Source organism: Dreissena polymorpha, chromosome 3 (genome assembly GCF_020536995.1).
Source record: "Dreissena polymorpha isolate Duluth1 chromosome 3, UMN_Dpol_1.0, whole genome shotgun sequence".
In the NCBI taxonomy this organism is placed as follows: domain Eukaryota; kingdom Metazoa; phylum Mollusca; class Bivalvia; order Myida; family Dreissenidae; genus Dreissena; species Dreissena polymorpha.
Window position 1 is genome coordinate 67,556,971 of NC_068357.1, and position 14,539 is coordinate 67,571,509.

The 14,539-nt window shown below is 35.6% G+C and overlaps 1 protein-coding gene and 1 non-coding gene across 2 annotated transcripts; one reads left to right on the forward strand and one right to left on the reverse strand.

The window, feature by feature from the left end:
* Positions 1-3,362: 3,362 nt before the first annotated feature.
* Positions 3,363-10,165, forward strand: LOC127873529 (cholesterol 25-hydroxylase-like protein). Its single transcript, XM_052417413.1, has 3 exons — positions 3,363-3,545; positions 6,840-7,207; positions 8,461-10,165. The coding sequence occupies exons 2-3, from the start codon at positions 7,156-7,158 to the stop codon at positions 9,429-9,431; spliced, it is 1,023 nt and encodes a 340-aa protein (XP_052273373.1). The 5' UTR covers positions 3,363-3,545; positions 6,840-7,155; the 3' UTR covers positions 9,432-10,165.
* Positions 10,166-14,052: 3,887 nt separating this feature from the next.
* Trnas-gcu (transfer RNA serine (anticodon GCU)) lies at positions 14,053-14,134 on the reverse strand. The gene has a single exon. It is a non-coding gene; the product is annotated as a tRNA-Ser (tRNA).
* Positions 14,135-14,539: the final 405 nt, after the last annotated feature.

Below are 14,539 nucleotides of genomic sequence, written 5' to 3' on the forward strand. Positions count from 1 at the left end.
AAAACTAATATAAGTAATTTCAGTAGTAACGATCGTCTGAAGCCTGTTTGATCTTAGAGTGAACCCAATATTATTGCGTCATCATCATCATCATCATCATCATCATCGTCATCATCATCATCATCATCATCATCATCATCATCATCATCATCATCATCATCATCATCATCATCATCAATCATCATCATCATCATCATCATCATGGCATTTAACGTCTTTGACTTATAAGCCGTGTTATGCGAAAATATATCTTAAACATTATTGCGCCATGGCTCAGTCTGGTCAAGAGCTATCCCGGCACGCAAGGTTTCGTGGCCTCATTAACGGACAGTGAAGCTCCGGATAGGACTGCGCGTTTTCTGGCCACATATGGCATAGGGCACATTTCCGCATATGTTTATCATCTCTAGAATAGTATCATGCTTTTATCCAATGTTCAATTTTATTTAATTGCCATGGCTGTTTCTGATTGGTTTCTTACATACAAATGAAACGGATTAGTTATCATTTAAATGAAGCGCGGTATAATAAGACTACGTTAAATTACAACATTTTTCCAACGATCTTTTTGTGATCGCGATTCGTTTCTAGCAATCGCGATTTTTTTGCGAATAAGAAATGAAGTCACTATACCTTACACACCAAAGCCATATGCGGATAAGAAATAAAGTCACTATACCTTACACTCCAACCCCATTTGCGGATAAGAAATAAAGTCACTATACCTTACACACCAACGCCATATGCGGATAAGAAATAAAGTCACTATACCTTACACGCCAACGCCATATGCGGATAAGAAATAAAGGCACTATACCTTACACACCAACGCCATATGCGGATAAGAAATAAAGTCACTATACCTTACACACCAACGCCATATGCGGATTTAGAGTGAGAGGGGAGTGCAAATATCGGTTTTGGAACAGCTAATATATTTAGATGTGCTTATATATTGAGATGTGAGTTTGTACCAATATCATTATATTACAGGGTTTTAGCAATGTTCGGACTGCATTTTGTATGTCGACATTCCTGGAGTCCTTCTTCGCCAAACTCAACATTATGTGAAGATCCGCAGTGTGTACCGGCACTACTACCAAATTATCTTACCAATATCACGAAAGTTGGGAAGAAGTTTTTATTAAAGCTGCTATTCCCAATACATATATTTTCTGTAAGAACTTCGTTTTTGTGTTTTCTTATTCTCTGCGGGGGGGGGGGGGGGGGGGGGGTTTAAGGAGGGAGTAACAAATGTTCGGTATAGTAAAGACAGACCAAGCTCAGGTCGCCGATGTCAGAATCGCTTGTGCCAACCACTATATTTGTCGGACTACTATTGATATCGAACACTTTGAAATGATAACATATTCCTCCAAATACACCAAAATAATTTGCCCGCGCTTGAACTCAGTCATGAGAACACTATTTCTATACCATAACCCGAAGCCCCGGTCAATGAACTGTAAGTGATACAATCGACAAATATATTTTACCGTCCAATTATTAAGGAGCGAGGCTGTACGTGATATATGGACCAAACTCATTTACTTACCACCATTAAGTGAAAATGTACATATAACATACCGGCCTTGCTGTGGGAAAACGGGGCTTAATTCGTGTGGGTAAAGTGTTGTCCCGGATAAGCCTGTGCATTTGTTTTTCCGCTTAGAATATACTTTATTTTAACTTAGAATGATACCCAAACAGTGAAAAGTGTCGTCCCCGATTGGCTTGTGTGGACTGTACTGGCTTATCTCGGCGAAACTTAACGCACATACTCCTAACTCTGTTTTCTCAGAGCTAGTCTCAGTTATTCGGTTGCTCTCGCCCGTGTCGCCTACCCGTTGTAGTAGTCAGCTAATGGATGATATGCCAAGCCCATTCGGGGTCAACGAATGGGAAGAGTACTTTATTGTCCTGCATGCCTCTTGTATGATTAGTTGATATTCAGTGAACCAGAATAGACGTAAAAAACTAATCTCTGTTGGATCTGATTATAATATTTTTTTTGTATAAAACTGAATGTATTTGAAGTTAATAATCCACCCATGCCTGATGTCCGTAAACATCAAACCCCGCATGAAGATAAAGCCTTGATAAAAAGCGTTAACCATGTTGTTATTCATTATCCAAAATATAATTAACTGTCAACGACGCTAGAAAATTGCATTAAATTCGTTAGGTGTTTTAATATTTTTGCAGACATTGCTCTTAAAGGGACATTAACAATTTGGTAAAAATTTAAAATAATTGTCAAAGATTCAAAAATAGAATATAACTTTTTTGTTTAAAATAACAGTCCTGACAAGGACAATTGTTAAAACTATTACTTCAAGAATAATTATATAATCATCACTCGAAATCGGTTAAATAATTCAACGTTTGTAACACTTTATCTCGAGGATCTGGAAAACACTTTCAGTACACATATACGGTTATCGTTTAACTTGTTTATAGCCTGCGTGGCGTTGTTGTAGCGCTTTATGTTTTGCTTCAAGTGGTCGATGTTTTTTTATTTGTCATTATTTACGTGATTTCTAATAAGTTAAGACGATTCATTGTAGTATAGATTTGTTAGTAAACATATTTAATGACATTAATTAAAAATACGAAAATGTGTTATACAATTCCTAAAAATGATGAGATATGTTTTCGTCCAGATATCAATTTTGTAAAAGCCAAGTTTAAATACAATTGATACGTTGTGAGTATTAGTTTAAGAACGTTTTAATAGAATCCACACCTAAATACATACCAATGTAAACTGATACACGTTTTAGTTTTCACGCCCGATGAGTCGTTCAAGTTCGTCGCTTCATTTAATGTATACATTTATCAGATATCCGGTATATCCATACCTTGGCTTTCCCCGTCAGTGTCTTACATCGTGCAATTGTGTTTTAACTATATTTATAACATGACCTACGCTCCAGGAGGCCGTTTTATCAACAGATATCTTAGCGGATCTTATCTTAAATCCTTGACTTACGATTTCATTTACGATCCGCTAATACCCGTTTTATGAATGCCGTCGTAAGTATCGAGTCGCAGCTAAGATTTTAATTAAGCGTACGATCTGGAAAATCGCGAACCAGTCGAAAAACCCCACACGATTTCCCGCGTTTATGTCAAAAAAGCAAGATGGCCGAAGTGAAATAACGTAATGCTTAATTTTTTTTATTACATGGGTGTTATTACACTAGTTATATAACTGTGAAATGACGTAATTTTTTCTGACGAAATGACGTCATTTTCCAGGGAATTACTTCAGTTTAACTCTTTTACAATGTGAATAAACTTTGAAGAGAGCATAAAATAAAAAGACAATTTGTTGGTCATGTTATAAATAGAATCTTAGATTCGTGGTTATTTTGTATTGAATTTATTAAAGTCGTCATCTAAATAAAGATAAAACATCAATCTCGGCAAGCCTCGTTTTTATCTTTATTTAGATGACTTGTTTAGTAAATTCAATACAAAACCACCACTCATGCAAGATCCTATATGTATATTGAATTGGATGGACTTGATAGCTGTTTAAGGTAAGCGTGCAAGTATTTTCTGTACAAGCAACTATCATTCAACAAATGCTCCATGTATTGAACACATGTAGATCTAATCGATGAGCTCTTTGTGTATATCAGTAAAGTATATTGCTACCAGAAGGTTTACTTGTGTCATTCATGTCAAGAATCATTTGCCAGTCTATGTATTTGTAAAGAAAAAAACGTTTCATAAAATAAATGGTTGCCGTTTGTTTTGATTGAATATGGTTGCCGTTTGTTTTGATTGCATATGGTTGCCGTTTGTTTTGATTGATCATGGTTGCCGTTTGTTTTGATTGAATATGGTTGCCGTTTGTTTTGATTGAATATGGTTGCCGTTTGTTTTGATTGAATATGGTTGCCGTTTGTTTTGATTGAATATGGTTGCCGTTTGTTTTGATTGAATATGGTTGCCGTTTGTTTTGATTGCATATGGTTGCCGTTTCGACAGGCAGTATTTCAGTCATATTATGGTCGTCAGTTTAACAACGCACACTTTTCTTGGGATAGCTGTGCACACAGTTTTGCCAGTAACTGACTGTCTTCTAGCAAAGGTATGGGGTATTTCCGGTGTATGAGTTTCTTGACGAATCCCCACACAGGTTATGTATGTTGCCGGACCGGGAATCGGGAATCGGAACTGCGATCCTCCGATTTGTAGACCAGCGCTTTTCCAAATGAGCTGACCGGCCCGTTGATAAATACCTGTAGAATAACATGCTTAATTGCTCTGAATAGTTGACATGAATAGTAAGCCTGAGATTGAATATGTATTTTCTTTTTATTGTTTCACTTTTATTATAATTATATTATCGCTTTCAGCCGTAGTAAAAAATTGCCTGTATTAAATGTACGTGTACAAAGAATTTCGTAATTTTGCAAAATGTCATAAAATGTTTTTACTAACACAATTTTAATATTTTGAATGGTCCTAAATAACTATAATAGCAAGTAAAAAAAGCTGTATGAAAAAGTCTGCCTTCACCTGTATTCAAACCCGTTATTTTAATGAGCAAATGCTAACACTATATGACTACACAACAGAAGCGTTTGCATATAAATTGCGTTATATAATGTTTAATGTTGTATTAACTAGACAAGTCTTTTGCCAATTACCTATGACATCTATGAAAAGCGTTACCAACGCTTTATAATTTAACTGCATTGGGTTGATGTTAACCCATTATAAATTAATCGATATGTTTAACATTTCTATAACTAAGGAGCGTTAATTTCCCTCTTGCAAAAGAGGGAATAATTTCCTTCAAGTATACAAAATATAATCGGTAAATCGATTTACTTCATTTCTCACGTTGTCGCCGTGGTGATACTGATATATATCAGGGAATTTACTCATTAAACTGATGTTTTTTTTATATAAAGGACCTGAAAGCCATTGATGCGATGCATCAAAAGAGCGATATTTAAAGCTTATATTGATACACAAGGAAAAATATTAAGCTTTATCATGTCCCATCAATTCAACACGTACTGCTTTACTCGATTAACGACAACGAAATTATTAATGGCCCGAGAGAAAGGCAATTAACCGGAGACAGTTATATAATATGTTTATGATGGACTTGTAAAAGGCAAATACTGACAGTTTCATGAAATAATTACAAATAATATACTAGGACGCCACCGTTTTGTTTTTTCATTAGGAGTATGTTGTGGACATCAAATACTGTAGGATCATTCGTTTAAGAGGGCAGTCTTATGTTAGTATAATCTTGTATAAAGGAATTAAATTTCAGCTCAAACGGCATTCAACGCTACAATTATATATGCAACTTAATTAGAAAACCATGTGCGCCGCTGGTGAGTTTTGGGATTGCAGAAACAAATTGATGTCGACCATAAGTACTAGATAAAAGACAAATATTGAAAACAGTAATACATAATAACTACTTCTACCAGAGGCAAAATCAAAGTCTCAGTCCATATATAGTATTGTTCAACTCATTTAAAATGCAAAATCAACTAAACATTATATTTAATCAATGTTTACTTATGTGTTTACTAACATGATGCCATCTTTATTAAGATTACAATTTTCAGAAAATAATGTTTATGCAATGAAATTATTTCAAAGTTGATTTTACCGTATTATAAATGTATTTTCCTGAATATCTTGACATTAACGTCACGTGCTTTTTAGCATTCCTGGGCCCGTATTCACCAACCAAGTCTTAGACTTAAGAATAAAGACAAGACTTTGAAGCGAGTAAAATGCATTCAGTGTTGGAATATATACAGGCTACCACTGGTGCTTATGTCATTGATAAAATGTTCTACATGATGAATAATGGAGATAGACGTGATTAATATCAAGTTTGACTCAGCATTCATGCAATTAATGAATATATCAATTTTAAGAATATTCTCTATGTTTAGACTTCATTCTAAGAATTGTTTGGTGAAAACGGGCCCTGAACACAACTTGCTCGTGGTGAGCTGTTTGGGGGAATGCCTTATGTCCGTCGTTCCTCGTGAGTTTTGCGTCAGGCGTCAATATTTACCTGGTTAATACTATAGATACCATTTATTAATTTATTGCACAATATTCATAACACTTTGTCTGAAAGTCTGTCGTAATGAAATCTTTGCCGATTTCAAAACTGGGTCACGTGAGTTAAAATACAAAAATGTACTAGCTTAAATTACATAAAAAAAGCTTTTTAACACACTAGAGTTTACATTACTTTCCAATCTATGTGATACATTTATTACAATATGGTTCGTTTAAAAACATTGCCACCAAGTCCAATCCTCAATTATCTTGGTTGGAACATTTGTTGAATTATATCTCGACCGAGTTAAAAAAAATGGATCTGGTCCGTTGAAATACATTGCCGCAAAAGAGCGGGTAGTTTTCCATCTACGGCTATAGTAAAGTCTTGTTATTTGCCACATATATTGTTCAATCTTCATGAAACTTGTTAAGAACGTATGTCCTTATGATATCTGGCTGAGTTTGAAACACGGTCACCAGTTCGGATTGTTAAAAAGCTTTTTTTTAACTCTATCAGTTACAGTTACAGTTATTAATTTGATTTATCAGCCGAGTTTGAAAATAAAATGTGCGTGGAAATAAAATATTTATGTTGCATTAGCTAATTGTATTATTCTGAACTCCGATATATCAGAATAGTTTAGTTCCTTCGAGTTTCAGCTGAGCGCCTAATGGTTTATGGTCCTCTTGTTAAGCTTTTAACATGTCCAGATCACGTTTCTCAATTTAAATTACCTCCAAGTTATTTTGTATCAAACACATTTTTATATTCACAGGTAGAATTCAATTCATCGCTCCGGACTTTGAATCTGTCACAGTTCCGACAATGAGGCGCTGATTCGTTTGTGTTTTGTACAAGACCCACTTGACACCGGTGAGATGCAATTAAACATGACAGAAAATATTAATTTATGTTGCAACGCCATTGTTCCCACCGATCTAGCTCTCTCGATTGACGGAATCGATAGCACAGTGTGAACTACTTCCGGAAATTGTCCGACGCTCAAATCTAGCATGCCCACAATGAACACAATTTATTGATTATCAGGAATAGGTGGATCACTCGGCATTATTGACGAACTCATCGAGAAAATGGTGGACAAAATAAGTCAACGTGCAGACAGGAATCTACCTAAGAATGAAGGTAAATACTAGTTATACATTTGTATGTTGTTGTTGGTTTGTTCTTCTGAAAATCAAGAAGTGCTTGCTTTGCAGTTTGCATTGATACACGCAATAGGGATAGCGATTAATCGCTAGGTGTTCATACACTATTGACAACAAAAAATCACATTTGTTTAGTTTTATTCGCCTTGTTATGAATTGAATTTTGTAACAGTATCGAATCATGTTCATAGTATTTTTTGCATGCAAATTATACATGTAATTATTCGTGTAATATGCAAGAAATTCACTCGTGTTCCATTCTGTTAATTTTTAATACAGAACGAATCTTGATTGTTCAAAATATTTAATTACGACAATACGGCTGCATTCCATTTCAGTTGTTTCAAATGACATGAACATTGTGAAAGCATTAAGCGATTGTGCTAGTCTCCGTCAGTCTATCTATGTGCGTATTTCTAAGTGTGTAAGGTCCTTTTGCGTCTGTGGCTGCATTATGTGAAAACCTATCTTGTCTCAGCACTTCTACTTTCATAATATACTTGACTCACGAACGTTGAGGCGATTTGGAATTAACACTGCACTTAGACCTATGTTTGCAAGACGCGGCTCAAACTTCATATTGCATATTTCAATTAGTTAAACCGATAGCTAAAGTATTCTTCCTATACTCTGGTACGACATATCACATAGCGTGCATCACATTCTGAGTGTAACCTGGTGTACAATGTTTTATTGTTTCTAAGCTAATACTTTATTCTTGAATACCATTTCACATGAATAATAACTTTTATTGATCAAGCCGTCTATACATTTGTTAGTGTTATAGATGATTAGAGTAACACCGGATGCTGAAATAACGTGTTTTAAATGAGCATATTGGGAAGATCATGTAAAGATGTCCCTCCTTAATAGCACTCTAAAGAATTTGAAATTCTTCAGTAAAAACGATGTGAAACTAACTGTGTGCTATAAATTAAACTCGCTCTGAGAAAACGAGGGAAATGCATGTTTATACAGTGTCGTCCCAGTTAAGCATGTGCAGTCTGCAAAGCCTAAGCAGGGAATACACTTCGCGACTTGATGAAATTTTTCGTTTTTAACGAAAATCCAATTTACGCGGAAAAAGTCTTCCCTGATTGGCGTGTGCGGACTGCACATGCAAACCTTGGGCGACACTTAACGCACATGCATTAAACCAAGTTTTCCTAGAACACGACTAATTATTGTAATAAGTAGTTAACCAATGTGCATGCACACTTTATTTTCTAGGGTTTTCAAGCACAAATGACGCAAACGGCAACGGCGTAGACATTGCAAACTGGATATCAGTGAGGACTGAGTATCCCGGACGTCACGTGGTCACTGCGCTGCGTGTAGTTGCAGCGTCTATTGGCGTCCTGGTTGTGTGTAAATCAACTTTATGTGACAGAGGTTTGGAGCATATGTACAGGATATGCCTGAACTCGCGGTTGTTTCAATCCGTGTACTTTGAAACTATCTTTTCCACCCTCTGTTACGCTATAATCATTCCAATCTGTCCATGGCTCGTCGACAAACTAAGATGTATGGACAAATTTAAGATCAATCCTTCAGTGAAGTACGAATCGGTTACTGTAGCAAACATTGTTCGTGAAGCATTGTTTTACACCATACCTCTAATGCTACTAGATACATTTATGGTTAAGAAATATGAAGGTGTTGGTATAGACCCAATGATATGGCACGAGAAAAGACAATCCGCAATTCAAACAACGAGGGCCTTGCCTGAGTCTGCCCCGTCCACTTTTGATCTCATATGGAAATTAGTCGCAAGCATAATTGTGTATGATGCCATATTCTTTTTGGTTCACTTGCTACTCCATAAGAACCGTGTTCTGTACAAATACGTACATAAACACCATCACGACCATGGTATACTTCACGCACATGTTACGAACCAACTGACTGTAGTAGAGAGAATTACTTTAGTTCTCTCGGCAAATTTTTCTTTGAAGATATTTTACAGCCATCCTCTTACAAGAACTGCGTTTATACCTGTATTTATATGGATGCTGGTAGAAAACCATTCAGGATACGAATTGCCTTTCAGCTTACATCGGCTTCTACCGTTCGGATTGACAGGTGGCCCAGTTAAACACTTCGAGCATCACGTAAACGGCCAGCGATGTTATCAGCCATTTTTTACTTACTTGGACACGCTACTCAATCACATTTCGCGTATAAACTTGAAAATGCGTTAACATGAAATAATACAACTTTTATTTTATATGGTCTCATAAATATCCATATGTAATGTAAAAACTTATGAAATTGTGTTTTAGAAATATGGATATTCACGCACTACTTTATCGAACTCCGGACTCATATTTGAGCTTTGACTTACAAAAAACTTACTTAGAGGAGAAAAACAGTCTTATTTAACTTAAATAATATACTAGCAAATGACAATGCTTTGCTTGTTATATATATACTGTGTTTTGTATACAGTGGAACTTACGCGAGCGTTACTTTGATTAGGAAAAAGCATTGTTATGCTCATATATGGATGATTTTATGTATGTTTCTTCCTTTTGTAACATATTACAAATAAAGGCTATATGTACAAACAAACCATCTAAATTGTTTTAAGGACATAGACACATAAGAAATATGTCTCAATTCCATATTCGTCCAGCGTAGCTCCAGCCCAGCCTGCGCATCCGAGCAGTCTGGTCAGGAGCTTCCCTGTCCGCTAATGAGACGACGAAACCCTGCGTGAACTTATAATTGGATGGTTCTAGATTGCGTAAATTCGCAGGCTAGTCTGGAGTTATGCTAGCCTCATAGCTTAAGTTTCATTTTCTCATGACCGGACTCATACATTTTCGTTGATTGGAAGTGCACGTTCATCCCTTAGCTATTTGTACATATAGCTAGGAATATTTCCATGTTTTTGTATACGTAACGTGGATGAAATAAAAAGAATTGTATTTTATTTCAGTCAATATATAATTGTGTTTCCAGTAATAAATAATGTACCTATATTATCAAAATAATCTTAAGTTATGGTAATAGATCTGTTAAGTGTTTTTATAGAATAACTATTATTGTAAGTAGATATAATTTAATTATCGTCCAATTTACAAAGTACTACAGTCTTATTATTCAATAAAACTCAGAAGTCCATGCTTAGTCGATGGAATTGTATTAAATTGCTAATTGATATCTCACAAAGCAAGAAAAGGGTGAACATTTATTATTTTTAATTTCAAATATATGAAATGATTCTTTGCATCGTTGTCACGAATAATATATTGATCGAAACGTTATCGTTAGTAAAATATATAAAAAAGGAATAGTTTGCTGTTGTACATTCATTGTAACTAATGGCCTGTGTTAAATACTTACAATTTAAAATAAGTGCAATAATTATATCCTGCACCATCTAACTCGATCATCTCCATGTCAAGATGAGTTTGAAATGGTTTAACGTAACAGTGCGCGAACTCAGTTCATTATGCAGGGGCGTAGCTTAGTCATAATACAATTTTAGGGCAAATTATTTTGTTGTCCCTGGACATTCCCAGAGACTCTGTTTTTGGACATATAGTGTCTTAGATGCATTTTGTTGTCTATTTACCAGAAATTTTTAATAAATCTCCTATCGAAATGTAGAGCGCATTTTGTTCAGTTTTGCATTATATTCAACTTGTTAAATGAACGAACAAAATTGTGAATTATCCAGCACTCACATGGTCCACAACTTTAAAACAATCTCTTGAAAACGGTCATTTCAGGTCCTTCTTAATAGTAAAGGGCCGTTTTGATATCACATACCAATTTTATTTAAATCACAAACAAATATAAAGCTTTTTTGCGGAGCTTAATTTCAATATCATAATGATGAATCTTGTAACGTACAAACACGACTAATCAGTCATAATTTATATTTAAAGAAGTAATATGCATGCTCTTGCTATATGTCGCAAAAACAGATGACATTTAAATGATGTTTATGCATATGTTTACTTTAGCCATGGCTATCAAATTAATAATAGTCATTGTCAAATGCAAATAAATGTTGCTAAAATAGCGACAACTTATTTCAAATGTCATCACAGAGTCTTACATACAGTAATGTGTTACGCTTAAAGTTATTTACCACGTAAATACATGTGGGCTCGTGTTCTTATACTACAGCTTTCAACATTCTCATCATTTAAATAATAGTTAACATTTCATGTGTTTAAGTTTCGAAAAAAACAGTCGGCCAAAATCAAATCTTTACCAAACCCCCTTCTGATTTTATTGCATTTTATCTTTTTGCTTAATTTCTATTAAAAATATATACAGAGTATTCTGCAAACGTATGTAAAAGTCACCAACTTTCTGTCCAAAGCTGTTACAATGATCAACTTTCTGTCCAAAGCTGTTACAATGATGTTTGTCTTGAAATTATATAATAATAACAATGACGGTGGTGGATATGCTGCTGCTGCTGCTGCTGCTGCTGATGATGATGATGATGATGATGATGATGATTAAAGGTCACTTTTTTACACCCCTTTTTAAAATTGAATAAATACCAACGCTAAAAATGACCATTTTTTATACTTTATTTCATTTTTTTTTGAACGAGTGATTTCAAAGTATATGTCGTTAACACATTTTGCAAAACAAAAACAATATATAACTCTATGCGTACTTTTGGCTCACAAGATCTTAAAAAGTGTGTTTATAGCTGGCGATTGCGATTCCGAAAGCCGCCTCAGAGCCGGCGAGCCCGACGAAAATCCAGCTATTAATGCTACTGGAAAACAAAGATACATGCTCCGAGCTTAATAAAATAACTAACAGCATAAGATCAAAGATCTAAAAGATCTATTTATAAATAAATGCTGGTTAATAGGAATATAATATAATAACTAATAATACGATATAGATCATCTATATATAATTACATAAATAAATATAATGAAGAACTATTATGAAAATTCAAGTACTTAAAAAAGGGTAAGAAGCCGTTATATTGACCGGGCTACCGTCAGACGTCTGTTCACGGGCGCGATCCCACTACTGCTCGACACGGGAACTTTTGCCTTCTGTGTTTCCACCCTGGGCCGGTACGTTCCTGCTTAGTCATCATAACATACGCCCTATCGCTCTATTTACTGAATTCACTATGGGAAGCAACTCTGGGTGGATTTTCGAGATTGCATAAGGCACATATGGGTTACCGTCCTTCGGCAATAACGCGGACAAACGGTCTTTGAGTGCATATTACCGAGTGCCTGGCTTCTCTGGACGGTTTTGTCACGTGTCTCCGGAGGATGCTCTTCCATTGCATTTTTGAAACGAAGGTCCCACTGCTCAAATACATATTTAGATACTCATTTAGTTTGTACTTGTAAATTAACCAAAATATAGCTGGGATGAAACCTTGGCATTGATAATCAAGGTTTAGAAAACGCGTAAGTCTATTATGAACACGTGCTTGGCCAAGTATCTACAAGGAAGTCTGCATAACTGTCAAAAAATATAATCTTCATTGCGTCAACACCTGTTTCGAGCGAATCAACGCCTAACGCTGCGAGTGAGAAGTCAGTGCTGGTAGACAATTTCAATGACTGTATGTGCTTAACGCAAAACCTATGGGCTACCTCCAGTCTTTTAAAGGGGCCTTTTCACAGATTTTGGCATGTTTTGAAGTTTGTCATTAAATGCTATATATTGATAAATGTAAACATTGGATCTTAAAAGCTCCAGTAAAAAATCAAGAATAAAATATTAAATAAAAGAAGGTTACCCTGAACAGGACTCTAACCAATGACCCCTGGATTCCTGGACTAAAAAGCCTAAGCCTTAGACCACTCGGCCATCCTTATACAATGAGAGATGTTTTTTATACTTAATATAAGCGATCCTCGTAGTGTCACAAAATATAACGACAACAACAGAACTCTCCAAATTTTTCAATCGTTTCGCGTTGCAACGCTTTATAATTTTCAGGTTTTTAAATCGTCAAAAGATGCATATAAAGGCTATTTTAGAGCATGGTAAATGTTCAGTATTATATAAATAAAACTAAGTATACATTAATTAAAAATTCAAATAATTAAAAAAGGGTTGGGTGCCGTTATATTGGCCGAGCTACCGACAGACGTCTGTTCACGGGCGCGATCCCACTACTGCTCGACACGGGAACTTTTGCCTGCTGTGTTTCCACCCTGGGCCGGTACGTTCCTCCTTAGTCAACCTGGAGTCCCCGGGCTCCCCCGAGGGTCCCATATTGATGCCGAGCTTAGTGCGGACGCCCGATCGACACAGACGGACCTGACGGTAGGGCTCCCGGCCTCAAACCGTCCCCAGACCCCGGCCTCCAAGTAGCTGGATTACAGGAGCACGCCACAACTCCCGGCCGATAGACACTGTCTTTAATTGCAGTTTTAAATATACAGTCGTCATTTTTTATTATTGTATAACGTTTGTTCCATGTTTTATTAATTTTATTAATCTATAAAAGCGTTAGCAAATATGCTTTATCAAATCTATAAATATAAATAGCTCCTTTACTTATCGCACATTGAGACTACGTGGCAATACACGTCACTTGTGTATGTGCACAATCACAGATACGCTTGTTTGTCACTACAACTAGCCTACGGTCATTAAGTTTACATAAATTGAACGCCATTTAAAGACGTCTTGATTATTTCTACTGATGAACAATTCGCGTCGACTATTCTTATATATTTCAAACTTACATTGATAAAATGTGAGTATTGAATGCGATGGCATGTTAATAATAGACGACATATATACTTATTGAATGAATAATTATGTTTATAGTGTATTATAAAATGATCCCGAATAAAATATGCTCGACGAGGATGAGATTCGAACTCACGCGGGGAGACCCCAATGGATTAGCAGTCCATCGCCTTAACCACTCGGCCACCTCGTCCTACGCTTTATAGATCAAGTGGCGAAAAATTAATTCACGCATTTAATGTAATATTGACACAGAAAGATTTTAACTACCAACAATGTGTTTGCCACAAAGACAAGTATTCAATCACTGTTAACTAAATAATTTTATTATCTTTTATGGACTGTATTGGTCCCAATGACTTATTCATGAAACATGAAGGACGACGCAGCCGGCTGTCTCGGCTTAACATTGAGTTATGTTCTATTTTGGTAATCATCACATTATCTTCGACTTCTGGTGAATAAAATGGTCATGCATAATCCTCATTCTTTTTATTTAAGTGTAAAGCGTTTCATTTAAATATATTCAGTATGGAGCCGTTGATATAAATATTGAAGTATTGCATCATGTTATATTACGTGGTGTAGAAACACGAAT

Excerpts from the sequence above, each read along its gene's own strand:
- LOC127873529 (XM_052417413.1), top strand. The coding sequence starts at position 7,156 with ATGGTGGACAAAATAAGTCAACGTGCAGACAGGAATCTACCTAAGAAT. Across the intron at positions 7,208-8,460 it reads GAATCTACCTAAGAATGAAG|GGTTTTCAAGCACAAATGAC; the intron begins GTAAATACTAGT and ends TTTATTTTCTAG.